At 41.3% G+C, this 26,537-nt stretch overlaps 1 protein-coding gene across 1 annotated transcript; it reads left to right on the top strand.

Annotated features, from left to right (window-relative positions):
- The first annotated feature begins 1,757 nt into the window (after positions 1–1,757).
- On the top strand, positions 1,758–8,545 carry LOC143274639 (uncharacterized). The gene is made up of 3 exons (XM_076578512.1): positions 1,758–1,858; positions 7,569–7,719; positions 8,230–8,545. The coding sequence occupies exons 1-3, from the start codon at positions 1,758–1,760 to the stop codon at positions 8,473–8,475; spliced, it is 498 nt and encodes a 165-aa protein (XP_076434627.1). The 3' UTR covers positions 8,476–8,545.
- The last annotated feature ends 17,992 nt before the right edge of the window (positions 8,546–26,537 follow it).

Raw genomic sequence — 26,537 nt, 5'->3', positions numbered from 1 at the left:
GACTACTACTATTCACAGTCGTGGTAATAAAGCATAGCAGTGACAGATACATTTTTTTCAAACAACTGGTGTTTCAAAACAAAACAAAACAAAAACAAAAATGGTGGAAGACACGTTGTTCTGGTTTTTATCATCAACAAGTTTTGATAAAAAAAAAAAAAAATAATAATAATAATAACATTCCACTTTTTGTTTGTATTTCCAGAGGATATTGACCTATCAATAGACCATACATATTGGGGCTGGTTTATCAAATTTCGTTATAATCTTAATATATATATATATATATATATATATAAAGCTGTTGTAACTTTCAAGCCAGACTATACATACTATAGCACCATACTTCACCCCGATATAGGAATAAACGGTTCTATTTTCATATGTAATAGTAGGGATTATCTGCAGGCCCGCTTTCGTGGGGGATCATTCGTGGCTTGCAGAGCGAAAAGTAGGTCATATGACGTAATGGGCAGCCCACCACCTTACTCAATTTCCTGAGTTTGCACTGCCTTTGATCGGACAACTTTTTGGCAGAGTTTTTAAATGGATAAGTTCGAACGCGTAATGCCAAAGATGTGACAGGAAACACGCTCGAAGTAAACATAGAAGACCAAAGCAAATAATGGGTGTAGTCATAAAATTGAATATGTGCTGTAAACTTGCAAATAACAGTCACCGAAAAACTTAAAAATCCTTTCGCCAGGAGAGCGATTTCCACGATGTAATTTTAGCTTTTCGGTGATCGAGAAAAAATAGGACATGCATGGAGACGCGTATTCGCTCGCTAAAAATAAACGGGGAATCTCTACGACAACCAGAGGAAGGCGGGTCTGCAAACCCTCTCTAGTAGCAACAAATTTCTTGTGATTTCTCAAAAGGAGAAGCAGAACTCTAGATGCGTAATGAAATCGCCTAAAACATATTTTCAGGTGTAACGAAGTGGATACTAATTTCGAACAAATTCAGTTCCTTCAACAAAATTTTGGCGGATCGCGCGCGTTCTACAGTATCGAAAATTGCAATCACGTCGATCGTATATGTCTGTGACTCGACAGTTTGAAGTCATTGCGATATCCAAATCTTTTCGAACCACTCTTCGCACTTAAGCTTCGAGACAGACGCCAAAACAGTGGCTCTTTATTGTTGGAGTATGTGGGAATGTGCAAAATATTTTTTCCCTCTTTTTCACGATCTTGCTGACCAATTTCGACACCGGGAAAAGTGGATGTTGTTCGTGATAGGCGCATGCGCAAATGGTTGTTTGACATGCCACGCCCGTGTGCACTGCGCATGTAGATCTGATTCCCATTGTCGTATGCGGGCAACAAAAAGTGTGTGATAAGGCCTTTGCAGAAAGCAGTCTCAGAATAAAACTCCTTTCAGTAATGTGCCCTCGCAAACTATCAGTGTCATTCGAACACGACTTTGAAATTTGTGGACCGAACGAATGGCCGCGCAGCTGAGGCCAAGCGGCCGTCATGTGAGTGTTCCTGTGCCTTGTGCGAACAGTGTAGCATACGTGTGTGTGTGTGTGTTCTGCAAAAGTACAGAGGTAAAGTCAAAAGGGGCTGCCAACCACGTAACAGCCCTGTTTATGACTGTGTTCATGACTTCCCTTATCTCAGTCTTTGATCATGGTGGCGTCGAAGCCGCCTCTATATGTGTGTGCGTGTGTTCGTTCGTTCCTCATGAGGACATGCAGAGGTGAAGACAAAAGGCCGAAGATGATTTATAACCATCCCTATCTCTTAACCATGTCGGCTTCACTTCTGCCCACAGCTGCTGGAGGTTTTACAGAGATCACTCACATCGCCCAAGGGGTCTCGATGTCGCCATCGTCAAGAACCGAGATAAGGTACAGGCACAGTCATAACAACATCAACCAGTAGCCTTACTGCCCCACCCCCTTCCACACACACACACACACACACTAACACAGACACATAAACCCTAACACAAACTTTATTAAATAAACATTCGAAATATAAAATTCGCCATCCCACTTACACAAACACTCAAAACACCCCACATTTGAACTGAATAACATACACAGAGAGAGGCAGAGAAGCAGCGTGGAGGAGGGAGAGGGGCAGAAAGAGGGAATGAAGGGGGAGGGGGATTGGATTGTAAAGAGTAAAAACACAATACTATAGAACACAAATAAACGTGCAAAAACAACAACAACAAAAACCCATGCAATAAAACCACACGAATCTTTAAATATGTTTTCCACTATCACACACACAATTTTAATGAAAAAGTTAAAAACTTCATGCAAAAAACAAAACAAAATCAGCTTCATATCCGTGTAGAAAGAGAATGTTGAAGGGAGAGAAGGGTGTTGAGGATTATCTGCCGCCCGCGCGGCACGGTCGTCACCTGGTGAGCTTCAGGATGGTTCGGTCCATTCTACATAACTTGGCAGGCCAAACAGCCGAATGATTTAAAGTGTTGGACTTTCAACCTGGGGCTCCCGGGTTTGAATCTCGGTAACGGCGCCTAGTGCGTAAAGGGTGGAGATTTTCCGATCTCCCAGGTCAACGTATGTGCAGACCTGTTAGTGCCTGAACCCCTTTGTGTGCATGTGCACGCAGACTAAATACGCATGGTAAAGATCATGTAAGCCATGTCAGCGTTCGGTGGATTATGGAAACACGAACATACCCAGCATGCACATCCCCCCAAAAGGTGGCACGTTAGCAGATTCGAACCAAGCGTATTCAAGTCACGAGCAAGTAGACTTACAGCACAAAATCACGTTTACTGATGCAGTTTATTTATTTTTTTATTTATTTTTTTTAAAGCGTGATATATCGATTACGGTATTCGAGATGATAACGCCACTTAAATTATAATATTTTGGAGTATTTCGATTATATAAGACATTCTTTGAAGTCAGGGGCAAGGAAACGTTGCCATCGCCTCAAGCACACTGCAACATGTAATCGTTTTCTCCTGATCTGTGTTCAGCAAGCTTACTTACAGAAAATAAAACTAGGTCTATTAAATTTCTCTTTTATGTTCATTCTATCCAATTTAGTATCCACTTTAAAATATGCATATGCAGTAAATACCTCGGTGGTGTAGTTTGAGTCACTGTATGTGTTCTTTCCAGAATTTCTATTTCTTTTCTTTTAATTGTGAACAAGATAAACGAGGTCATGCCGTCTTCAAACCCAAACATCGAAAGTGGTTTTCTGGATCTGAATCTTCAACGAAATAAACTGCTCGTGATCCTGAAATACAGCTTAATCCGGAAGAATTACAGTCTATTATTGGTATGTCTGTAAAAAAAAATATAAAAAAAATAAAAAATTCCCACTGTGTTCAATACCAATTTGGGTATTGGCAGACAATGTATTTTCAGATGTGACTAAGCACTCTGCTTGCTTCAAACACTCCTTCATGCACAAGCTGTATAAGAAGACGACGTCAGTTTTTGCAGCTAAGGGCTGGACTTCAACAGCCCGCCCAGATGATGTGTGACGCCTTCCCTGTGGTTTGAACGCAAAGCCGCTTACTTCATTCTGTCCTTCTCGCCACACACTCGCTGTTCGACCAGTGTCACAGTATGTCATTAGCTGAGTGGAAACTTGTGTTTCTGCTCCACCGTAGTTAGTTAATATCTCTTTTGTCAGATCAGTAAACTACAAGTATTATATACTGGCAGAATCATCGCAATTCCATCTTTTGGTCTATTCCATTAATTTTGTGTTTGCCAACGTTAAACTGATTTAACGCAGTTTGTAATTTTCAGCGACGAGCTCGTTAAAACAGACCTTATTCAGGTGACTTAAATTAAGATTATAAATTCATCTTAAATAATCAACACTTCATTTTATACTCATTAGAAAGTAGGAGTTGAGCTCTTTCTTTTGCAACTGATCCGACGTAAATCGGTTCAGGAATCATCTAGAAATATATCACTGAACACCTTGTAAGAAACACAGTTGTCAGATTTGACCATATTTGAGTCGATCTGTGTTGCAGCACACGTGATTGTCTGTGCAGTCCGCTTAACCTGCATAAATTGGCACAGTGAGTGATGAGTGGTCACTTCATACCTGGTCAGTCATCTGACCAGAGCTGCTCTCTCTCTCTCTTGCTGCGTCGCGGGCAGTATGAGTGTGTGTCATGTGTGTTCTCACAACGGCTGACATCTCGCTATGTATCACTATAAGTACTAGTGTGTAGAATGTGTTGATTTGTAAATTGTATTGTTCAACATAGTACTTGTGTTCATATGAGTATGTTCAGTTATTGCTTTGACATGTATTCACAGCTCGGTTATGATTGATTTAGAAAATCGTCATGTCGTCATATGCTTGTAGCAGTATTCCATTTGATTCTTCTTAACGTCACAGTCAAGGATGTCTCGGGACACAGATAGTTTGTTCCAGAATATTCTAGTGAGTACATATGACCCGTTCTTTCTCATTTGCTGTCACCAATGAAGGTTACAGTGTTTCACTGATTCTTAGTACTCTAAGATAAGATGTGTGTAGTATTCTGTCATGATTACAAGATAGTGTTGGATTAATATCAGTTATTGGTTAAAACCACCTGATATGTATCAGTCTGTCAATTGTAATTTACTTATCATGCTCTCTCCTATATGGCTTACTCCAGTATAGTGCAACATGATAACCCGATTCATTTGAGTCACTTTGACACAGTATAAGCTTTACCAAATCTATACTGTCAGTGTACTTTCACTAAATCAGTATAACTTAAATTCACTTTAACTGCACTATTTAAATGTATTAGAAATGTCATTTGATGTCAGTGTTTGATCTTCACACATATGCATTACCAAGTTGTAGTCTTTCCATGTAATATGTATACATATGCTTTACTATTCACTTGTGCTGACATGTTATGCTAATGACATTTGTTTGTGTCATTCCAGGCACTGTCTTCTCTTTTTATGTCTTCTCTTCTTATATCTTCTCTTAGTTCTTCTCTTTTTATATCTTCTCTTCTTAGTGTTCTCTTTTTATATTCTGTTCTTATATCTTCTTCTTAGCTCTTCTTCTCATTTAATAACTATTGTAAATAAAACAATAGAAAAACCCATTTGTGACTGGTCTCTATATGTTCCTGGCCTGTGTGTGGGAATTCTTGTCTATCTTCTCGTTCAGTAAATCATCATTTAGTTAGTTCTTTTGTACTGTACCCTATTAGAACCACTTGGTTCAGTCAACACGGCTACACAGAGAAATGACAATATTAACGTATACCATGGACGCACAGAAAACTGACCACTGGGTTATTAAATAGGCTCACATTGTTTACACAACTGAGTCAAAAAGTACCACACAAAACATCATTTAAAAGAACAGATACAGTGGTTGATTTGTACAATTCCACTGCATCTCACCACACGCATGCACGCTCTCGCATGCTTATATAAACAAAGGTGTAACAATTTAGAGACTGGAAATGGTAAACGGACTTTGATTTCACAGCCGATTGATTTCCCATGTGTCTGTGGGCGGAAATTCTCCACTGAGCGTGGAATGAAGATGCACAGGATCAAAAAGTGCTGTACGAAGAATCTAACGAATGCTCAGCAGCGCACTGCTCCAGCAGATAAGACGTCGGAAAACCAAGGCCAGGATTCAAACCACAGTGCCAAGGACATCCATGCTGATAATTCAGACGAATCATTTGTACAAGATCTTAAACCAAACCAAGAAACCACTAGATCTCAAGGGTTTGGTTCATCCCAGGAAACCAGAGAAGAAGTTCAGCAATAAACCACCATCACTTGAGGAAGTACAGGAGAGTGGTCAAGAAAGCCAGGGCCAAACGGAATACTGTACCTGCTGTACAAGAAATATCCTAAAGTCCTACAGTGACTCCACAGAGTGATAAGATCAGCATGAAGGAACCTGAAGATCAGCGACCAGTGGATGATAGCTGATGGTGTGTACATCCCAAAAGAGCAGAATTCAAGTATCATCTGCCAGTTCAGACCAATATCGCTCCTGAATGTTGAAGGAAAAATGCTCTGTCATGGCTGCAAGACTGACAAATCACCTCTCAGAAAATGAGTGCCTGGATGTGTCAGTCCAGAAAGATGGCATTCCAGGAATTCCTGGTTGTGTAGAACATACTACAATAATTTGGGATGACAATCCACAGTGCAAACGCAGAGAAAAAGGACCTAGACGTGGTATGGCTGGATCTGGCAAATGCATATGGGTCAGTTCCTCATGAGACGATCCAGCTGGCTCTCAAGATGTGCCATGCACCAACGGACGTCAGGGAAATGCTGAAAAAAGTATTTCCATGGCTTCTCAATGTGGTCCACCACCAAGAAATACATGACAGACTGGATCAATCTGGAAGTGGGCAAAGCCATGGGTTGGGCAATTTCTCCAGTCCTATTCGTACTAGCAATGGAAGTGATCTTGAAGGTCTCAATGAACAGCACGGATCTAGCCGACCTCGGCAATGGATGCCAAATACCTCCTTTGAAAGTCTTCATGGGTGACACAACAATCCTTTCAACAAAAGAGGATGACACCCGTGAAATACTGAAGTGGTTGGACGAGCTAGTTGCCTCAGCCAGGTTGAACTTCAAACCATAAAAATCACGGAGCCTCTCACTGCATAAAGGAAAGGTAGCTGAAACGGTCACATTCACTGTAGCCAACCAAGCCATTCCAATGGTGTCAGATGAACAAGTCATGAGCCTTGGATTATGGTATGATGAGTCCCTGAAAGATACAAAAAGGGGAAAGGAAATCATGCATACAGCAGAAGAAGCCCTGCATATCATAGACCAGTGTGGTGCCTAAGGGGGGACTTGGCGTGCATTTTTGATGAAAAATCACCAGAAAATGTGTTTTGGGGTTATTGTAAATTTTGAAAGAATAATATATCTACAAACACTTTTTGGGTGTCTTTTGCTTTAATTTTGCATAAAAGTGTGTGTAATTGTACTTTTTTTAATGTAGGTGGCCTCAAATATTTATCGGCAATCGAAGTCGAATCACAAAAATCGCTATCTTCAGACCCTAGCAACCACCACTTTTGTTTTACCAATTGAGGTGTGTGACCGCTCGTTTGAAAGCTAAACATACGCTCTTTCCGGTCAACCTAATTTCATATGCAAACAACCTCAGTGCGAGAGCTCCGCGAAGCACGAAATGGCTCACCCAACAACAGTGTATAAACCGGTGATTGGGCCTAAGCTGTCACGAGGGTAAATCCATGATTCTGATTGGCCGAAACTCCAGTCATCCGCCATCTTTGTTCATAGCGTCTGTTTCGAAGTGAGCGAACTAGGACATTCATTTTGTCAGTTTTAGGCACAGTTTTGCTTTTTTACAATGCCAAGAAAGTTTGGAACGAAGTTTAGAGTACTCCATAAGTTTGGTACAAAGAAGAGAAAAGGGAAATGTGGAAAAGCCAGCCGCCAATCACAGCAAACTGAGGTCGAATCGACAACATGTGAGCCGACTCCATCAACGTCGTCTGCTATGGAATACCCGTCCTCTACTTCAAAGAAAAAAAAAGGACTTTTTCTCAAAAAAGAAGGCAGTGTCTGATTCTAGTGAAGAAGTAGATGAGTCTGGACCCAGCAAAAAACAAGAGGAAGCTGTAGAAGAAGTGAGAAGTGACGATCTCAACATCATCATGAACCTGAGCTGCCTTCAGTCTCTCATCGATTCCAGTGGTGCATTGTGTCCAGAATGCAAAGAACCGGTAAGTCGATCGTTGATTTCTTTGTTTATTTTTCGTTTTCTTTATCATTCATACTTCTTCCTGGTCCTTGTGAAGTGTGAGAGGAGAGAATTAGATTGTGGTGTGAGGGGGTGAGTGGGGGGCTGTGTGTGTGTGTGGTGGGGTGTGTGTGAGAGGTTATGTGTTTATTCAATCAATGTGTGTGTGTTCCAGGTTGTGTTTATTCAGTGTGTGTGTGTGTGTGTGGCTGTGAGTGTGTTCAGTGTATTAGTGTGTGTTTCAGGTTATGTGTTTATTCATAGTGTGTTTGTGTGTGTGATTATTCTGTGTGTTTGAATATGTTTCAGGTTATGGGTTTGTTCATTGTGTATGTGTATGAGATGTGTATATTCCATGTGTGTGTTTCAGGTTATGTGTTTGTTCAGTGTGTGTGTGTGTGTGTGTAAGACTGCTTGTACAGATGTGTGTATAGGTTACAAATGTATGAAGCTGTGCAAAAAAAAGTGTACTGTAATGTATCATGTGTTTCAGAGCCTGAGGGAGGTCAACAAAGGGTCCTCGGCCCTGCTGGATGTGATGCTGGAACTGGAGCTTGTGGGAGGAAGCACTCTGGGTGACTTTGTTTTGAAAGAGGACACTGCCAGGGTGGTGAAATCCAGCAGAAAATCATCAGAAAAGGAGAAAGAGAAGAGAAAGAAAATAGAGATGGTGCGACGCATGGAACGCCAGGAAAGACAAGAAAGAGAAGGGGAGGTGTATGGGCCTGGGCAGTTCTGAGTGTTTGATTTCCAATGCCACATAGAAAAAACTGTACAGAATGTCTTGACAAGGTATCATAATTGATAATTATTGGAAAATGATAGCAATACTATTGAAAATTGTTCCTTTCATTTGTCCACATTAAATTCTATCTTTGGAGTCAAATATCTCAAAACGACTTTTTATTCCATACGTATGTACTGCCCTCCTTTACTGTACAAGTTCTACAACAGCTATTGCCTTGAAATTTTGCATATAGATGGAAAAATGGCTTCTGAGTGCAATGAAACCATTAGAAAGTATGGATCTTGGACAGTTTTAGTGTTATATTAGGTTAAAAATAATTATTTACATTTGTCAATTTTCTCCAAAGTCTTGGCGATGGTATTTACATTTATGTACATTTATACATACTAATTTATGTCTATTGCACTCTTCTATTCATGTCCTTTGTATTGATTATGATTTTAGCTTCAATACTACCTAACTTTGCAAACTGTAGAGGAGGAGCAGACGTACTCGTTTTCGACAGCACAAAAACAAGAAAAAAATCATAAAATTATTTCTATGTAACATAAACATTTGAAACTTTGTATTCTAGCTCCAAATCCACTTTGCTGTCTATGTGCAAAATTTCATGGCAATAGCTTTAGTAGAAGTCGAGATACAAAAATACTAGAAAAATGCACGCCAAGTCCCCCCCTAAAGTATATACTGCTACGAAAGCTCCTGTGGCCCCTCCTGATATATGATATCAGTTGTAGCACAGTCGAGTCAATAGAGGCAAATATTAACAAGTACACACGCAAATAGCTTGGTGTCCCACCTGTCTCGTTGACGTGGTACTGCTGAGGCTACCTCTGAAATCCCGTGTCCAAGAATACACGGTAGGGAAGGCAAGACTTCTCAGCATGCTCAAAGACTCGAGAGACAGCATTGTGAGATCCAACCAACCCAAGCTGAAGGCTGGCAGAAAATGGAAAGTCAGGGAGGCAGTCAGTGCAGTGAAGCAAAGTCTCAAGATGATGGAAATAATACGACACACCCAAACCAATAGACAGGCCCGGGAATCGACAAAGATGGAATGGTGGTCCAAGGTAAAGGGGAAAGCAAAAAGAGACATGATCATACAGGAGATCAAGAAGGATGAGTATGATGAAAGAGTCCAGAAGGCAGTCCAGCAAAGCCAGCAGGGGCAGTGGACAACATGGGGAAATGTACTCCAAAGAAGCCTCAGATGGAGTGACATGTGGAATATCGCCCCTCTGAGGATCAGATTGATCCTAAGATCTGTGTATGACCTCCTTCCCTCGAATACAAACTTGGTGAAATGGGGGAAAGCAGATGGAACATGTCCTCAGCTCATGCAAAGTGGCGTTGAGGCAAGGATGGTACACAAGGAGGCACAACGAAGTGCGAAAAGAAATTGCACACGCAGTGAGCACTGTCCAAGGAGCACCCACACCACCAAAAGTTCCAGCAGAGTTCCTCTCTGCAGAAGGCAATAAATTCTGGCTAGGAACAGCTGTAACATCCAAAGCATGGAAATGTGGGCTGCTTGATGGTACCGAAGATTGGGAATGCACAGTTGACCTACCAGAGGGGAAGAAACACCTGGAAATCATCAACAAGAGCGGCATTAGACCTGACATGATCATCAACGAAACAAGCGATTCTGATTGCACTCACTGGAACATACGAAAGGAGGATGGAAGAAGCCCACATCTACAAGACCTAGAAGTATGCTAGTCTAGCTAGCAGCCTGAGAAAATCTGGCTTCCAAGCCAAAGTCCTCGCCATAGAGATTGGTGCAAGAGGGTTTTGAGCACACCTGCCTACAGCCTCATGAAACAGCTGTCGATTTCTGGAAGAGTGAGGACAAGGGCTCCCAAGACAACGGTAGAAGCAGCAGAAAAGACTTCCAGCTGGATCTGGTCGAGGAGGAATGAAAGTAAATTTCATAAGGATTAAATTTTCCTACTCAAACTAGGCATTCGATGGCTCAGTGGTTAAAACGTTTGCCAGAAAAGGTGACTAAGTCCTGAAGTGGCGACCACCCTGGAGGCGCGGGTTCGAACCTGTTGAGGACCAGTTTAAAAAATAAAAAAAAAGAAAGAAAGAAAGAAAGAAAACAAACAAACAAACAAAAAAACAGGTGGCAATACAAGGGCATCCAGGAGTCATGACCTGGGTGCAGCTTGGCCCCCTAGAGTGTATGGAGTTAAAGACCGAAACACCTGACTGAGGGGGGAGGGGGGAGGGGTCGTTTCTGAAGTTAAAAAAAAAAAAATTTTTTTTTTTTTTTTTTGCTTTTCTTTCTTTTTTTTCTTTTTTTTATTTTTTATTACTCATCACTAGAGGGATATGCAGTCAAGTTTAGATTTAGATACAAGTTTAAGGGTTAGAGGTATCATGCCTTTTACGGCCATCTGGGGGGATCCTCTGTTTCCTGGGTGCATGTTGGTTTGTCCCGTGTAGCGAGTCCTACATCACGGCACAGTTCAAAGGTCACTCAACGTCAGACTCATAATCTGTTCAAAACACAAGATCACACACACACACACATACACACACACACGCACACACACAAAGGTAAGATAAAAACAGAAAATGACATATGAGATACACACACACACCCGAAGGTAAGATAAAAACAGACAAGAGAGGCAAGGCCTTCAAGACTCACTTGTGATACACTTAAAAAAATGTAATCGTTAAAATGTGTTCTGTATTTGTTATTATAAAGCTTCGGGTTAAAAAAAAAGTCCTGACGGCAGATTCGAACCCCGCGTGTTCGGGTGAGAAGAAACTATCTTACCCAATACACTACCGTGGCTACTTAACTGACGTTCAAAAATTTAACATTTAAACATGCTTTTTTAAAGGGCGATAAATCGATTGTGGTATTCGCGATGAGAACGCTGTTTAAATCATATTATTCTGGTGTTTCTTGGGCATTCAAAAAAATCTTTAAGGGCAATTAAAAATTCTTTTTAAGTCCGAGGTAAAGGAGACGTGGCTATCGCGGCAATCACACTGCAACATTTAGCCGTTTTCTCTGGATCTAGATAGATGTACAAGTTTAGTTGCACCCGCCGGGAATGTACGACATGGTCGATTCAATTTCTCTTTTATGTTCATTCTAGTTTTATAGTTTTAAAGTTTATATGAAAATTGAGTATTTTGTTAAACTAATAACATGTAGAGCCAAGTACACGTACTTCTAAATGTTGTATGAAGTGAAAAGGACTTCATTTTGAGAAAAGTCAAGACTGGAAATTTTTACGTTTCATCAAGGGTATTAACACAATTTTTAACTGTGAATTCCGACTGATTTTGTGGATATTTTCATGGCAGTTTGGGGCATAATCCAGTAAGTGATGAGGCGTTCACAAATATTTCTCTGAATAAATATTTAATGGTCTCCTCCAACTTTCCATTACATGTTATCGTGTATTGTCGATTGAATATTGGATTGAACGGGCAGGTCAACAACTTGAAACAAAATGGCGACCTTCGCGTTCACTAGGAATATGAGCACGCGCTTTGAATATGTATAAATATGTGTACGCAATTGAGTTTTGCCCATGACCTTCAGGGCTCAGCCAGTTGATCTATAAAGTCTACTCGTCGTACTGATTTTAGTATTTTTCAAAAAAGACCACTCGGGCGAATGAACATAGTGAAAGCCCTGTACACTGAAAGTAAAACACACAAGCAAAAGCCCTGTACACTGAAAGTAAAACACACAAGCTTTTTTTGTATTGAGTATAATTTCAAAATGTAATGTTTAAGAAAGATCAGTTTAAAGCAAATTAACCCCCATAGCATTAATTACAGATTAATTTTCTTTTTTTACTATCTGCAGCAAAGACATGCACCAGAAATATAACTTCCATGCTTAGCAAAAGAAGGTCCTATTTGAACAAAAAATGATAAAAATGACTGCTCTTGTTGTTGTGTCAGAATATCAGATCAAAGTGCCAAGTTTAGAGAATTAAAAAAAAAAAAAAAAAAAATAACAGTAAATTCAGTTTGCATATAATTTGGCTTCTTTTTTATTTTTTTGTGCCCATCCCAGAGGCACAATATTGTTTTAAACAAGATGACTGGAAAGAACTGAATTTTTCCCATTTTTATGCTAAATTTGGTGTCAACTGACAAAGTATTTGCAGAGAAAATGGCAATGTTAAAGTTTACACGGACACAAACAGAGACAACCGAACACCGGGTTCAAACATAGACTCACTTTGTTTACACAAGTGAGTCAAAAATGACATATGAGATACTCATATCTACATTAAGGATACAAGGATCAAAGGTTCCATAAGCCTTTGGCCATCAGGGGAAATTCATATCCGCTGTGTTTAAGGTTTGGCGTTGGAAGGCAGGGCCAAATCCTCCCCTTCCGCCGTTTTAACCTTCCCCGACAAGAAGTCGAGTACCCATTCACACCTGGAAATCAGGGTAAGGTCTTGTGTCCCCAGGACACAACACCGTGTCGTAACAGGACCTCGAACACTGATCCTGGCGAACACTGTATCAGAAGTCCAACGCCTAACCGATTCTGCCAAGGCGCCTCTGGTTTTAATCAAACACATGCTGAACATGTACAGTATCAAGGTAGGGAAGGGAAGACTTCTCAGCATGCTCGAAGACTCAGGAAACAGCATTGTCAGATCCAACAACCCAAGCTGAAGACGGGAAGAAAATAGAAAGTCAGGGAGGCAATCAGTGCAGCAAAAGAATGTCTCAAGATGATGGAAATAATTCGACACACCCAAACCAACAGACATGGCCTGGAATCGACAAAGATGGAATGGTGGTCCAGGGTAAAGGTGAAAGCAAAAAGAGACATGATCATACAGGAGATCAAGAAGGATGATGAAAGAGTCCAGAAGGCAGTCTTAGCAAAGCCGGCAGGGACAGTGGACAGCATGTACAGTATCATTATTTCTAAGAATTTTGGGTTACGATGGAAGCCCTATTGACGTCTGTTGGATAATTATTTTGATTTAGAAAAGCACACGCGCTCACCATTGCGCACTCACGTACATGGACACGCGCAACAAGGCAGAAATGTTTCAGGCGCTGGAAAATCACATTGTGAGGGCTGGACCTACCTTCTGAGTGCTGGCTATTGTGTTGCAATGTATTGTGTTCGCTGTGCAATGGTTTGGTTGTGTTGCTTGCGCTGTGTTGTTCATGCTGCCCTGTGCTTGTGTTCTTTGCGCTATGCTGTGCAGGCAGTAGTGTTAGTTCCGCTTCACGTTTTTATCTGCGTGAAATTTGAGCTGTTCAATCTCCAAGGACAGCATGTCGCAACGGAGCAGCGCCACCTTTTTTTTTTTTTTTCTTTGTGTAGGTATAGTTGTTTTATTATTGTAGTAATCTTACTGCAGAATTTTTGCCGGGCGACTCTTATTTGTTTCTTATATTTTTGTTCTGTTCATGTGCTCAGTGCATACTGCACACGGGACCACTGTTTATCCTCTCACCAAAAGGACTAGGACCCAGACAATCAATCTAGTTCAATTTTGAGTGTACCATGGGATGGGGGGAAGATGGGTTGGGGAAGAAGTAAAAGAAGAAAAACCTTGGTGATACTAAGATCTCGAACGAGATCCTTGATTTCTGGTCCAATAGGTTAAAAAGTAACCCCGCTTCCCTCCCACCTTCCATCCACCAACATCCCACAAGTTGTGTGTGTGTGTGTGTGTGTGTGTTGTGATTGCTGTTTTGTTAATGTCCTGCGTTGTTGTTGGTTTGTGTGTGTGTGTGTGTGTGTGTGTGTGTGTGTGCGCGCGCGCGCGCGCGCGTTGTCGTCCTTTGGTATTGGTTCTGAGTGCGTGCGTGTGCGCTCGTGTGTGCGTGCATGCATGCGTGTGTGCGCGCGTGTGTGCGCATGCCGGTGTGTGTGTTGTATCTTTCTCTCTTTTCTTGCTTGTTTGTTTTTTTGTTTGTTGGTTGTTTATTTGTTGTTGTTTCCGCCCTATCTCGTGATCGGGGCAGGATGGCGCATGCTGTCATATCATGCTCCGACCTGCCTTTGGTAACATGGAGGCCTGGAAGCGTTGGCCATGTGTTGGACAGCAGCTGCTCCGTGTGCGAAGAAGATCTGCTCCGAGAGGCCAGTGATTCTGCGTCTTCTGGAGTACGTGCAAAAAACAAACAAAAAACAAACAAACAAAAAACAAATAACAACAACCCTCCCTCCTCCCCCCCCCCTCCCCATAAACAACGATGGATTGCTGATGATGATTAAACATTCAACCATGATAACAACAATGATAAAGATAATGATGGATGCCAGTTCAGAGAATCTGGATGTGGAAAAACGAGGCAGCTGAATGCTTAAAAGTCGGGGAAAGCTTTGGGCGAGACAGTGCGAAACCTTTTGGTGACGTGTCAAGTCAACAGTTGGCCAAAGGAAATACATTCAGCGCCTAAGGCAAGGCATTGCGCCGATTGGCTGAGCAGACAACGGGCTTGACGGAGGCATCTAAATACTGCATTAGCTACGAAATTTGGCCAATATATCAAAACCGATAGGCCTAGTTTTGACATGGCGCAGTACATGACAGTGCCTTTAGTTGTCAATATTCAGATCAAGGTGATTATGAGCTCACCAGTCTACAAATCTTTCATTTTCTTGAAAATACAAGTCAGAGTTAGAATGGGTATAGTTTCTAGTTATTTTATCAAAATCATTGCTGAATCGTTTGTGGAGATTTATGACCTGCTCAAATGCAGCATTTTCATAAAGGTGGTAGATAAACTGCTTTTATCGACATTTACCATCCTGCCCTGTTTGGTTGTCTGGTGCTGGAAGGCACAGAGAAAATGATCCAGATGAATTTCAGGCCATTGTTGTATTTGCCATCACACACACACGCACACGCCACACACACACGCACGCGCGCGCGCACAAACACACACACACATATATATATATATATATATCACGGACAGCCAAAACCCTTGATATCGTTAATACATAGATCAATCTGTTGACGCACGTGAGCGAAAAAAAAAAATACAAGAAAGAAAGTAAACAATCATCCATCACATTCATCATTGTCAGTTTGTTACCTCGCTGTGGCTGGATGCCCTTTCTCGAGACTAAGCGTCGGTCTCAGATCCCCTTATTACCTGAACAATGCTGATCTTTCTGAGCTCATACACACAGGCGGCGTACCGGACTCGGCTCAAGCAATACAGGCGGTCGAGTAAGTTGGGAACTGAAACGCTTGTAACCAGATACACTGACATGGGCCTATTCCATCCTCCTCTATACATGCAAGACATGGACCATCGGCAGACATGGAAAGAAGAATCCAAGCCATGGAAATAAGATGTTATGGCATGAGTTAAACATGAGATACACTGATCATACCATTAATGAACAAAGGCACCAAACCATTAATTATGCAGCATATTCAGACCTTAGGAAGATCTGTGGACGCCATCTCAGAAAAGAAAATGACATTGGTATGGCTGCGCTATAAGATTCAGTGGCTTTGCAAACACAATCCTCCAAGAAACAACTGAGGGAGGGAGACGGAGGGGAAGGGAAAAAAACCGACAGAGTAACCCCACTGAAGATGGACTGGAAAACCATCTGCAGACCCGGAATTGACACACAACCGACAGACATGGCAGATTCTGGTAATCAGTTCTACTGTACGGTGGGAGACGCTTGCTCTGGACCGTCAGGCTTGGCGCAGCAAGATCACCACCGAAGCCCATGCAGCTGAAGCCAGGCGCATCACCGAGGCACAACGAAAGCGTGCTGTGCGCAAGGTCAAAGCAGCATCAACTGCCACGACAGCACCCACTCACTTGTGTCCCACATGTGGGCGAGCCTTCAGGGCCCGGATTGGCCTCATAAGTCACCTCCGGACCCAGAGCCACCGATCTTCCATCTCAGTTATATTTAAAGCCATGGTCCTCTTCGAGTCCGAAGGACGAACATCAAGGCGCTCCAAATGACACTACACTGACATAAGGAAAAGAGAGAAGCATCAACAGAAGAAGAAGGCGAATCAGAAAGCCACTCACCTGCTGCAGCAACGAAACTGTTTGGCTGTGGAGACTGTTGATTACGTGGGGAAATGTCAGTCTGGGAAGTGGTGGGTATACAATCTAGCGGTCCATCTGCATTGTGCTGGTCTTGTTGTTTGCTTGGGGAACTTGAAAGCATCTGAATGTCCAGAAATCGCTTAAAAATTGAGGTTTCTTCTGTGTCATCGCTAGACGGTGGTGTACGTGTATTCGTATCATGGGGCTTGTCGCCTTTCTTTTCACTTTGATTTCTTTTCGCTCGCTCATCATTTTGAACCTGCTCGACACTCTTCTTCTGTTGATTATTACGAGGAGTTGACTCAGGTGTAGCGCTTCTGGAATTACCAGAAGTTGAATCAACCTGAGACTGCATGGGATTATGGTTATCTTTGAAAATGACATTATGCGTCGTTGTCTGTTCGTTTGCAGCTGGACCAGCTGACGTAGACTCGGACTTACGTTCTGACTCTGGTTCTCCGATACTATTGAAAGTTTGCTTGTTCGTCTCATCATCAGATCCTTTGCAGGAACAGTATCTGATCAACACTGCAGTGAAGAAGACAATTGTTACGATGCCTGGGCTACACACACCGAACAGGATAGAGGTATATCTATCGACAAGGGCTGACTTCGCTGTAAACAGATAAATGGCAACAATGATAATCAACTGATGAAAAAAAAGTTTTTTTGATCGTAATAACAACACCAATAGCAGCACTACTGTATTACAACCATCATCAACAACGAAAACATACACAGACAGAGAGAGAGAGAGAGAGAGAGAGAGAGAGAGAGAGAGACAGACAGACAGAGAGACGAGGGGTGGGGGAGGGGAGCCTTCAAAGCTCATATATTATTCCTACTCATTAACAAAAAAGAGAAGAAAATGGATACTCTCTCATATTAAGACAGAACTGTTCCTCAGCTGTAAAGCACAACAACCAGAATCTCTTGGAAGCATGTGTCCGTGCTCAGTTTCACTGGACACACACTAAACCCATGCCTCTTTTGAACATTCAGCAAGAGTGTGTCTCTGGAACCATTTGGTTTTGTTATTATATATGTACTTTTCTTGAGTTGATTAGGTCGAAAGAATGCACTATTGGTATCAGGTTAAATACAGACTTCGGAGTCACCAAAAGCACAAAGCAGATCATTGCAAACACAAACAACAGTTTCCGTGAAATGTTAAGAATAATGTGCGTACGCGCAATTATGGGTACACTTTTTCACTGTCACATAGAACCCTTTTTTCCTCTTCTTATTACGAGGAAAGTTGAACTATGTCTGTATGATAATAAGCAGATACTAGTTTTGATTTTCAGACACTCATCTCACACAATGTCAATCACAGAAAGCATTTAAAACTACTTCAAGCCAAGCTCGGCTATTTCAATTATTAGTGACATGTCTACAAGCACAGCTATTTCAATTATTAGTAGCATCTCACTTACAAAAACTTATTCCTAAGAAGAAACGTATTCAGTGCATAAGGTTTCTTTGACAATGTGTACTAAAATGAAATATTAAATAATGGAAAGCACGTTCGCGAGACCGTTTGTGAATTATTTCGATGAATAAATTACACTCAATCTTAAAAAGCAAAAAAAATCTCCGAAATCTAAATTCTATGACACAATCACGCTTTACTATTGAGATTACTTCTTTTTTGAGGACTGTGACCATTTCCTATCTTTGCTATCACTAACGATGGCCCGCGAAAAGCAACCACCTGATGTGCCATGATGTATAACCCGGCATTCTGTCTCACCTTCTGTTTTGTTGGATAGAATTCGGAGGCAGAAGGGGACGCGGTATCCATGGAGGCAGCGTTCACATTTGAGGGTGCTCACGTTGCAAAGCTGGGCGGAGAAACAGCGCGGGCATGCTTTTTCACAGTCATCGGTTACCCCACAATCTGGAAACCAATTCCCGCGGAAGGTAAAATATGGCTAAAAAATGTACTATTAACAATTTTTAAAAAAAAGTAAACAAATGAAAAACGCTGTTCATTTTCCTGCACTCTGAAAACCAATGTTCGTGAAAATACTGATACCTTTCTCGTACTCATTGAAAACTGAAATACGCCATAACAGAAAACAGTATTCCTTCTCGTACTCTGTGAAACAAAATTTCTTCCTTATCATATCCTCAGAAAACCGGGGATGTCCGTTGAGAAACAACAAAACAAAAGACTATTTCTTTTCTTTCCATCTGAAAACTGATGTATGTGCAAAGAAAAATACAGCGAGTTTTTTCCTCTCATTCTATGATCACACTGATCAATAAATCAGGGAAACGGAAAGAACTCCGTGAGATTCTCGTGCTCTACCCCGTGCAACGGAGCCCCATAGACAGCAAAGGTAGTGGAAAGGGTCGGGGGTATGAGCGGGAATTGGGGTGACACGACTATGAACGAGGTATCAACCCAAAGTCTAGAAATAGCCAACGTTCTGTCATGGTCTTTGGGGATGGGAAAGTCCATAAGTTGTTTCCAACTTTGTGTGTGTGTGTGTGTGTGTGTGTGTGTGTGTGTGAAAACAACCGGCATTTTTACGTTTTCTTCAACATTGTTCTCTTCCATCATGATCTGACTGGCATAATTAATATAATATCTTGCAGAAATAAACACACACTGGTGTTGTACTTGCGTCAGCAATTTAGTTTTCACGTTGTGAACGTACTGCTCTGTACCCACATTAGTTTTACATTGAAGTCAGCAAGATAACTGTCGCGTTTGGTGCATCTTTTCTCTACTTTTCTGCCTGACACCCCACCTTCGCAAGGACAACCAGCATCCAAGAAGACCCATATCTTTTCTGAAGGGCATAGTATTTTACCAAAAATCAATCAATGTCAGAGAAGATCCGTGTGTTGAAATAAGAACATTCTATTTGTGGCGATCGATGATATGATCGCCTTCAGCCTTTTTATTTGTTTATTTATTTTAGGGGCTTTTTCACTTGTCTTTCGACCTTAAATCTTCCTTTATACAGGCCGTGTTTTGTTCTTGCGCAACCAGCAAGTCTGACAGCTCGTCCATTTCCATTTACACCTGCATGTCAAGTGCAGTACACCCATTTAAGCTTGTGCATCTGGATGTTTCACATTGCCTCTTGCCATTCTGGGCTCCCCATCCCAATTTCAAAACTTTGAAAGAGGTGAGGTTCACAGTCAGTCAGAATTATGCAATGTTGATTTGCAGTCATTCGAATGGATGTCAGCCACCGGGCGCTTCAACTTTTATTGTCAGACTAGAAAATGTGAATTTGTAGGCTGCAGCATCTTCCTTGACTGCTTTTCCATTCTGCTTGACAGTGTATTCCCCACCAGTTAGATTTTTTTCATGAGTGAACCATTTGAATGTGCGATGATCTGCTCTTTGTTTTATTATCTTACGTATAACAGCCAACGTAATTGGGATCCATATAATTATTGTTACCATGTTGTCTTATCTTGAACAATCAACGTCAGTTCAGGTCCATGTATGGTTCCCCTGTTATCTCACCATGAACAATCAATGTCAGTTCAGATCCATGCGTCGTTCCTTTATTGTCTTTTACAAGAACAGTCAACGTCAGTTCTGGTCCATATATGGTTCCCTTTACAATCTTACCAAGTGGAGTGATGGCCTAGAGGTAACGCGTCCACCTGGGAAGCTAGAGAATCTGAGAGCGCTGGTTCAAAATCACGGCTCAGTCGCCGCTATTTTCTCACCCTCCACTAGACCTTGAGTGGTGGTCTGGACGCTAGTCATTCGGATGAGACGATAAACCGAGGTCCCATGTGCAGCATGCACTCAGCGCACGTAAAAGAACCCACGGCAACAAAAGGGTTGTCCCTGGCAAAATTCTGTAGAAAAATCCACTTCGATGGGAAAAAAGAAATAAAACTGCACGCAGGAAAGAAACAACAAAAACAACAACAACAACAACAACAAAATGGGTGGCGCTCTCAGTGTAGCGATGCGCTCTATTTCACACAGAGAAATCTGTTGTGACAAAAAAACAAAAACAACAACAAAACAATACAAATACATAGGGCAAACAACGTCTTTACGTGGTTCCCTGTCTATCCTACCTGGAACAATCAACATTCAGTCCAGGTCCATGTATGTTTTCATTGTTATCTTACCAAAAACAATCAACGTCACGTTATGTCCATGTACGGTTCCCAGCGGACCAGCAACCGTACACATGTAGATGCCCTCGACGTCCACGGTTACATGATCGATTTTCAAGCTAGGTTTGGACGGCGAGGTGTCAGAGTACAAGCCGGGAGACCTGTTTAAGGCTTTCCCATCCTTGGTCCAGCGGACGTCATGCGCCGTGGAAGAGTTGCCGATGCTATAGGTGGAAATGACACCACACTGCATAGTGACGCTCAGGCCAGGATGGCTGATGATGAGAGACGTCGTGTTGTCTGCAAACAAACACAAAACAAGACAAGGAAGACATCAGAAAATCGTGTCTAAGAAAGTAAAAGTCCAGAAAGTTATGAAAACTTAGATAAAAACAACAACAACAAGGAAACAGAATGAGATCTTTTTTTAATTAAGTTCCTGAGTCTGCTTGAAATAAGTGAGAAGGGAAATAAAGTGATATCACGCTGTACCCACCACACACACGCTGTATGGTTGTTAATGTTCTTGTTTAGAGCCATGCCGACCGCACAGGGCCATGACATGAGCGGAAATATTACATTTAAACAACTACCGCTTCCGACACTAAATCCGTGAAACTAAAACTGCAATGCAAAGTATGACAGCACCTAAAAACCACAAATTAACAATGAAAGACCTATAAGACCTAGATACAATCACATTTATGCATAGTGCATTTTATCTATTGCACCAAAAGGCACACACCGTCTAAATCTGAAACACACACACACACACAAAAGCAACCCAACCCAACTCCTTTCTAGGTTGCCAAATCAAACCAAATTAAATTATGGTGCTTAGCTCACCGACCACTAAGGCCATCTCAAGGCTATCGCCACGTTAACATTTCCAGTCAAGGGTAAAAAGTACAATAAAAAGTAGTTAGTGCTTCAAGCTTTTCACTCAAACCTCAAAAACCTTCCAGAGTTTATCAAAACATTCAAATTTGATTAAAAATGTTCGCTTCTTTCAAGACGTTCATTAGCCTCAACGGAGGGACATCACGAAACAAAAACCTTCAAAGAATTTGCCGTGTAGTGTCTGTGTCTAATGTCAGGCAGATCCCATCAGACAGTGAGCATGTGTTTCACAGTGAGGCTCGTCACAGGGAATACATCGAGGAGCCTCCCCCCCCCCCCCCCCCCCCCCCCACATCCCCTCTCCCCCCTTTTTAACAAGAATGAGTAATAAAAGTGTGCCCCGTGCGCAGTCTGCACAAAACAAGACAGTTTCCCCAGTCTTCTGGGATTTGGCAGCCTTGTGCCTGCAGTTTCAAGCCGCCTAAGTCTGTTCAAAGACGTTAATGTCAACTGAGCAACGCAAGGCGCTAATTTTCTGGCCAGCAGCCGAGATATTTTGTATAGTTAGTCTGGAAACAATCTCCTCACGCCCCTCCAATAGCCATAAGATATTTCAGAGTGTTCTGTCCCAGATCTATTTATAACATACACAGTAAGCCCCCAGATCAATTTATAACTTACATAGTAACCCTATAATCTTCTGGTCAGAATGGCTGTTGTATATAGTATCATATAATATACCAGGGCATCTGACCCTGGACATACTTTCCGTTGTAGCCGTTGCGGACAGATATACCTGTCCCGAAATGGCCTCGTCAGCCAACAGCGAGCCTGCCTAATTCTTCGTGCGCAAAACCAAGCCCTGGAAGCATAATACTAACAGTGCCTATAGACATCCGGAGTGCTGACCCTGGTTTCAATAATGACCACGTTTAGGATGGGTCTACTTCTGTTTGTTTGTTTGTTTTTGATTTTTTTTCTCTCCAATTATCGTATCTCATATTATATCATGTGTTAGGCTTTTAGGCTTTATCAACCTTTTGCGAAGTCTCTAAGACATAACTGACGCACTGTGTTCACCATTTGACCAACAACAAAAACAAAACAAAACAAAAACAAAAAAAAAAAAACTTGAACACCCAAAAGTGATTCTGATGACTGTATCATGTGTGCATTCCACGAAGTTATTACTCTGTTATTTGAGAAAATGGGTTACATTTTACAAACCACTTTTTTTCAGAGTCAGATTGCGTTTACTGGAAATACCAAATACAATAGACTGAGCAACACACTAGACGCCACGTTCTTGGCATCAAGAGATCTTTTCCCATCCCTCTTGCAGCCAATCAGTGGCAGCCTCTGTCTGTGCGTGTGTGTATGTGTGGGTCTGTGTGTTTGTATGCGTTTGTGCATGCGCGAGGGTGTAAGTGTTCACAAGTGTCAGGAGAGTTCTGTGCACGTGCGTATGTGGGTGTGTGGGGAGGGGGAGGGGGGCCGGGGGGGTAGAGGATGGGGTATGTGTGTATGCATGCCTACACTGTGGGAGCAACGGAATATTGGAACGTGCGGGTGTGCATATATATATATATATCTTTGTATATATGTGAGTGGGGTTGGGGGATATGGGCGTATGTGTGTGTGCTTGTACAAGTAAGTGTGCCCCTGTGTGTGTGTGTGTGTCTGCCGTGGAAGCTGTGATACGTAGCCTAGAAATGAGTGTGTGGAGGGGGGTAGAGGGGATGCAGGCTAATGTGTGTGTGTGTGTGTGTTGGGGCTCATGTACGTTTGTGTATTTGACTGTGCTTTCATATCTGTGAAACTGCATGTTTGGTGCATATCTGTTATGCATATGTGTGTGTATGTGTGTGAATGTGTCTGTTTTTTGTGTGTGTTTTTTTTTACATTTATTTGCTTATTTATCATCATTGTTGTCTTAATTAATTAATTAATTTTATTTTCATTATTATTATTATTTACTTATTTATTTTCAAAATTATATTATTATTAATTAATTAATTTATTTTTATTTATCTTTTTTTGTTGTTTTTTGTTGTACGCTTACAGTTGACTTCATCAAGTTTTTGCGCCTTATACATATTATTATTAGTAGTAGTAGTTCTTTTTTTTATGTATTTATCTTTTTTTTCTCAAGGCCTGACTAAGCGCGTTGGGTTACGCTGCTGGTCAGGCATCTGCTTGGCAGATGTGGTGTAGCGTATATGGATTTGTCCGAACGCAGTGACGCCTCCTTGAGCTACTGAAACTGAAACTGAAATTGAAACTGGAAATACCATTAAAATCAAGCAGATTATTCGCACGACAGTACACAGAAGACCTTGCCGCAATGTTACGATACCTGATCGACCACCAAAAACTGTTTCTTTCATTCCTTCCACGACCTCTACCGCTTTCATTGCCAGATCTACATGTCACCTGTTTGTGATTTGACGCTTGCCAGCACTGCGAAGATTAAACCATATTGGAGCATAGTTTCGGCGCCTGGTCCCAGTGAGATTTCAAACGAAATTCACGGTGATGAAGTTCCGAATATTTTGTCTCATCTGACCTGCAATGGCATGATGACAAGATCAGTTTGAAGCAAAGAGTTAACTGACGTAAGTTTGATGTCAGAACTGCAATGCCAAATTTTGACGTCACGCGAAAGCGCCAAGCTCTCTCTCTCTCTCCCCTCTCTCTCTCGTTTTATCCATCTTTTATGTAAGATGACAACGACGACTGTGATGACGACGATGGTCATCATGATGATGAAGATCAAGATAGGCTCAGTAGTCGCGCGGTAGCTCCGTGTACCGCCTGTCAGTAAAACTCCACTGCGCAAAGGAAGTAAATGATTTATAATAGGCCTACTGAGTTATCGTAAAATGAAATCCCATCGGATTGTGTGTTGGCAGCTTTTCGGCATCATCCACAAACTGTGACCATTTGCTTGTTTTTCGTAAGAAGTCTTTTCTTTTGTTTTCTTTCACCGGATCAGTCCACCCCTTATTATTTGGTATTTTGGTGAAACTGGTACGTTCCCTGTGTCTGTCTGTACAGAATGCTTAAGCGTTTTACAAACCTAGGTACAAATGTCTCTTCAATTTATACATCACAAACATACACAAGAACCGATACCTTAATCGTATTCACAATATCTTGAATGAAATTGGATTAATTAGTGTCTGGTTAAACCAGTACAGTCTTGATGTAGGCTACATCCCACTTGGTTCAAAGAGAAGGTTAAGTGTTGTTCACAAGATCAGTTTTTGTGGAGAGTGGTATCGACATATTGATACTGATACTATGTATATTAATTGAAGGATGTTTAAGCCAAACTTTGGTCAAGATACTTACTCTACTGTGTTACCAATTAATCAACTGTGTAATCCAATTAGTTAAGTTTAGAACAACCAATAATGCTTTGCCTGTTAATAGTCAGCACTTTGACTGCTTGTCCAGAAACGAAAGAATCTGTGATAAATGTTCCACAAACGACATTGCTGATTGGTTTAACAATTTGTGTGTCCTTTTTCTTTTCTTTTTTTTGTTTTGTTCAGAGTGTCAGAGAAAGCGTTTATCTAGATACTATGGAAACCGCCCAAACTCCATCAAATTCCACTTATTGTTTTCGGAAAAAAGGAAAAGAATATTGTTACAACTAAACGTAAAGAACTTGTTTCTTCTACTTGTTGTAGTGTTGTGAAATCTTCCTTTGTTTGGGAATTTTTACCTTAACAGACACTTGTCTTGTAATGCCGGAAAGAGCAAGGTGCAGAATAAAAGTGTCTGCAAACTCATTCGAATTCTTGCGTTATCATAAGCGAGCGTGGCTCATGCAAGCAAATAAGACAAGCAGCAATTACAACAGCAACAGCGACGCAAACACCACACTTGTAGTTCCTTTCGATAAAGTTATGTCTGTTGTTGATGGCTGAGGATGAACTAATATGCATTGTTTGCGAGAATGGGCTTTTTTTGCCGGTTTTTCTCTTCGTTCTTTTGACATAACTCTTTTTGTTTAAATGACATGTGAAAAAGATGTATGTATGCAACGCCGTTTCAATGCCCCCAGGGGGCAAAAGAAATAAACCTTTTTGCTTTTTTTTTGCCATTTTGGATTCCTATGATAAATCATCTTGAATTAGGGTGCATTCAGTTGACGACCTTCCCCGATTTAAAAAAAAAAAAAAAAAAATTTCTTTACGAACTTGTACACACTTTTTCCCCCTCAGTTTTCGTTTGTCCGTTCAAAGGATTGAACCTTTAATAAGTTTATATAGCTTGATATTGCAATGCTTTTCATTGTCAAAACACTGAAGCGATATGAACGAAACCAAACGAAATTTTATTTAACCAGAGTAATGAGATAAGCAAAAACATTTGTTTTCTACTCAGCCCTGGTTATCTTATTGCAGCTGTACAAATTCCTCCTTATTGGTGAACAAAACTGTCAAAACATTCCATACCTGGTTGCGGTGGCATCATGGGACTGTTATAAGTCATTTGGCCTCAAATGACCTCTCAAGTTTTATGTGTGATTCGTATATGGGCGTGTGCGTGTGTGGGGATGCATGTGTTTGAAGCAAAACAAACATTCACTCTAAACAGTCACGAAGACGTCGACTTGTTCATAAGCCTTGTTGCCCGGATGTTTCTTCAAAGGGTACAAGTATACTTTGCACAGTTTAGTAATAACCTATATGTGAATGTAAAGCTAACCTCACATCTCCCTTTTTTCTTTTGTAAACTTGAGATTATCAGTGGCCATTTACTTTACTATTAACCTGAATAACTTTGATATTTAACACTTAGATAATCGAGCTTTAAGTCTTGTTTGTATTTGTTTAAAGCACATTTCTAACAACTGTTCATTCAGCACCGTTTATGGTATCTTTTCACTTCAAAACTGTGTGTGTGTGTGTGTGTGTGTGTGTGTGCATAGCAGTTTGTAGCATGTCTAAAGGCACAGTTCATAATTGTAAACCATAGTATATTCACCAGCACTGTCTTTCTTCTATTGTGTAAATTTAGAAATTTTCTTTCTTTCTTTCCCT

Source organism: Babylonia areolata, chromosome 29 (assembly GCF_041734735.1).
Source record: "Babylonia areolata isolate BAREFJ2019XMU chromosome 29, ASM4173473v1, whole genome shotgun sequence".
Classification (NCBI taxonomy): domain Eukaryota; kingdom Metazoa; phylum Mollusca; class Gastropoda; order Neogastropoda; family Buccinidae; genus Babylonia; species Babylonia areolata.
This window is presented reverse-complemented; position numbering and strand designations above follow the sequence as displayed.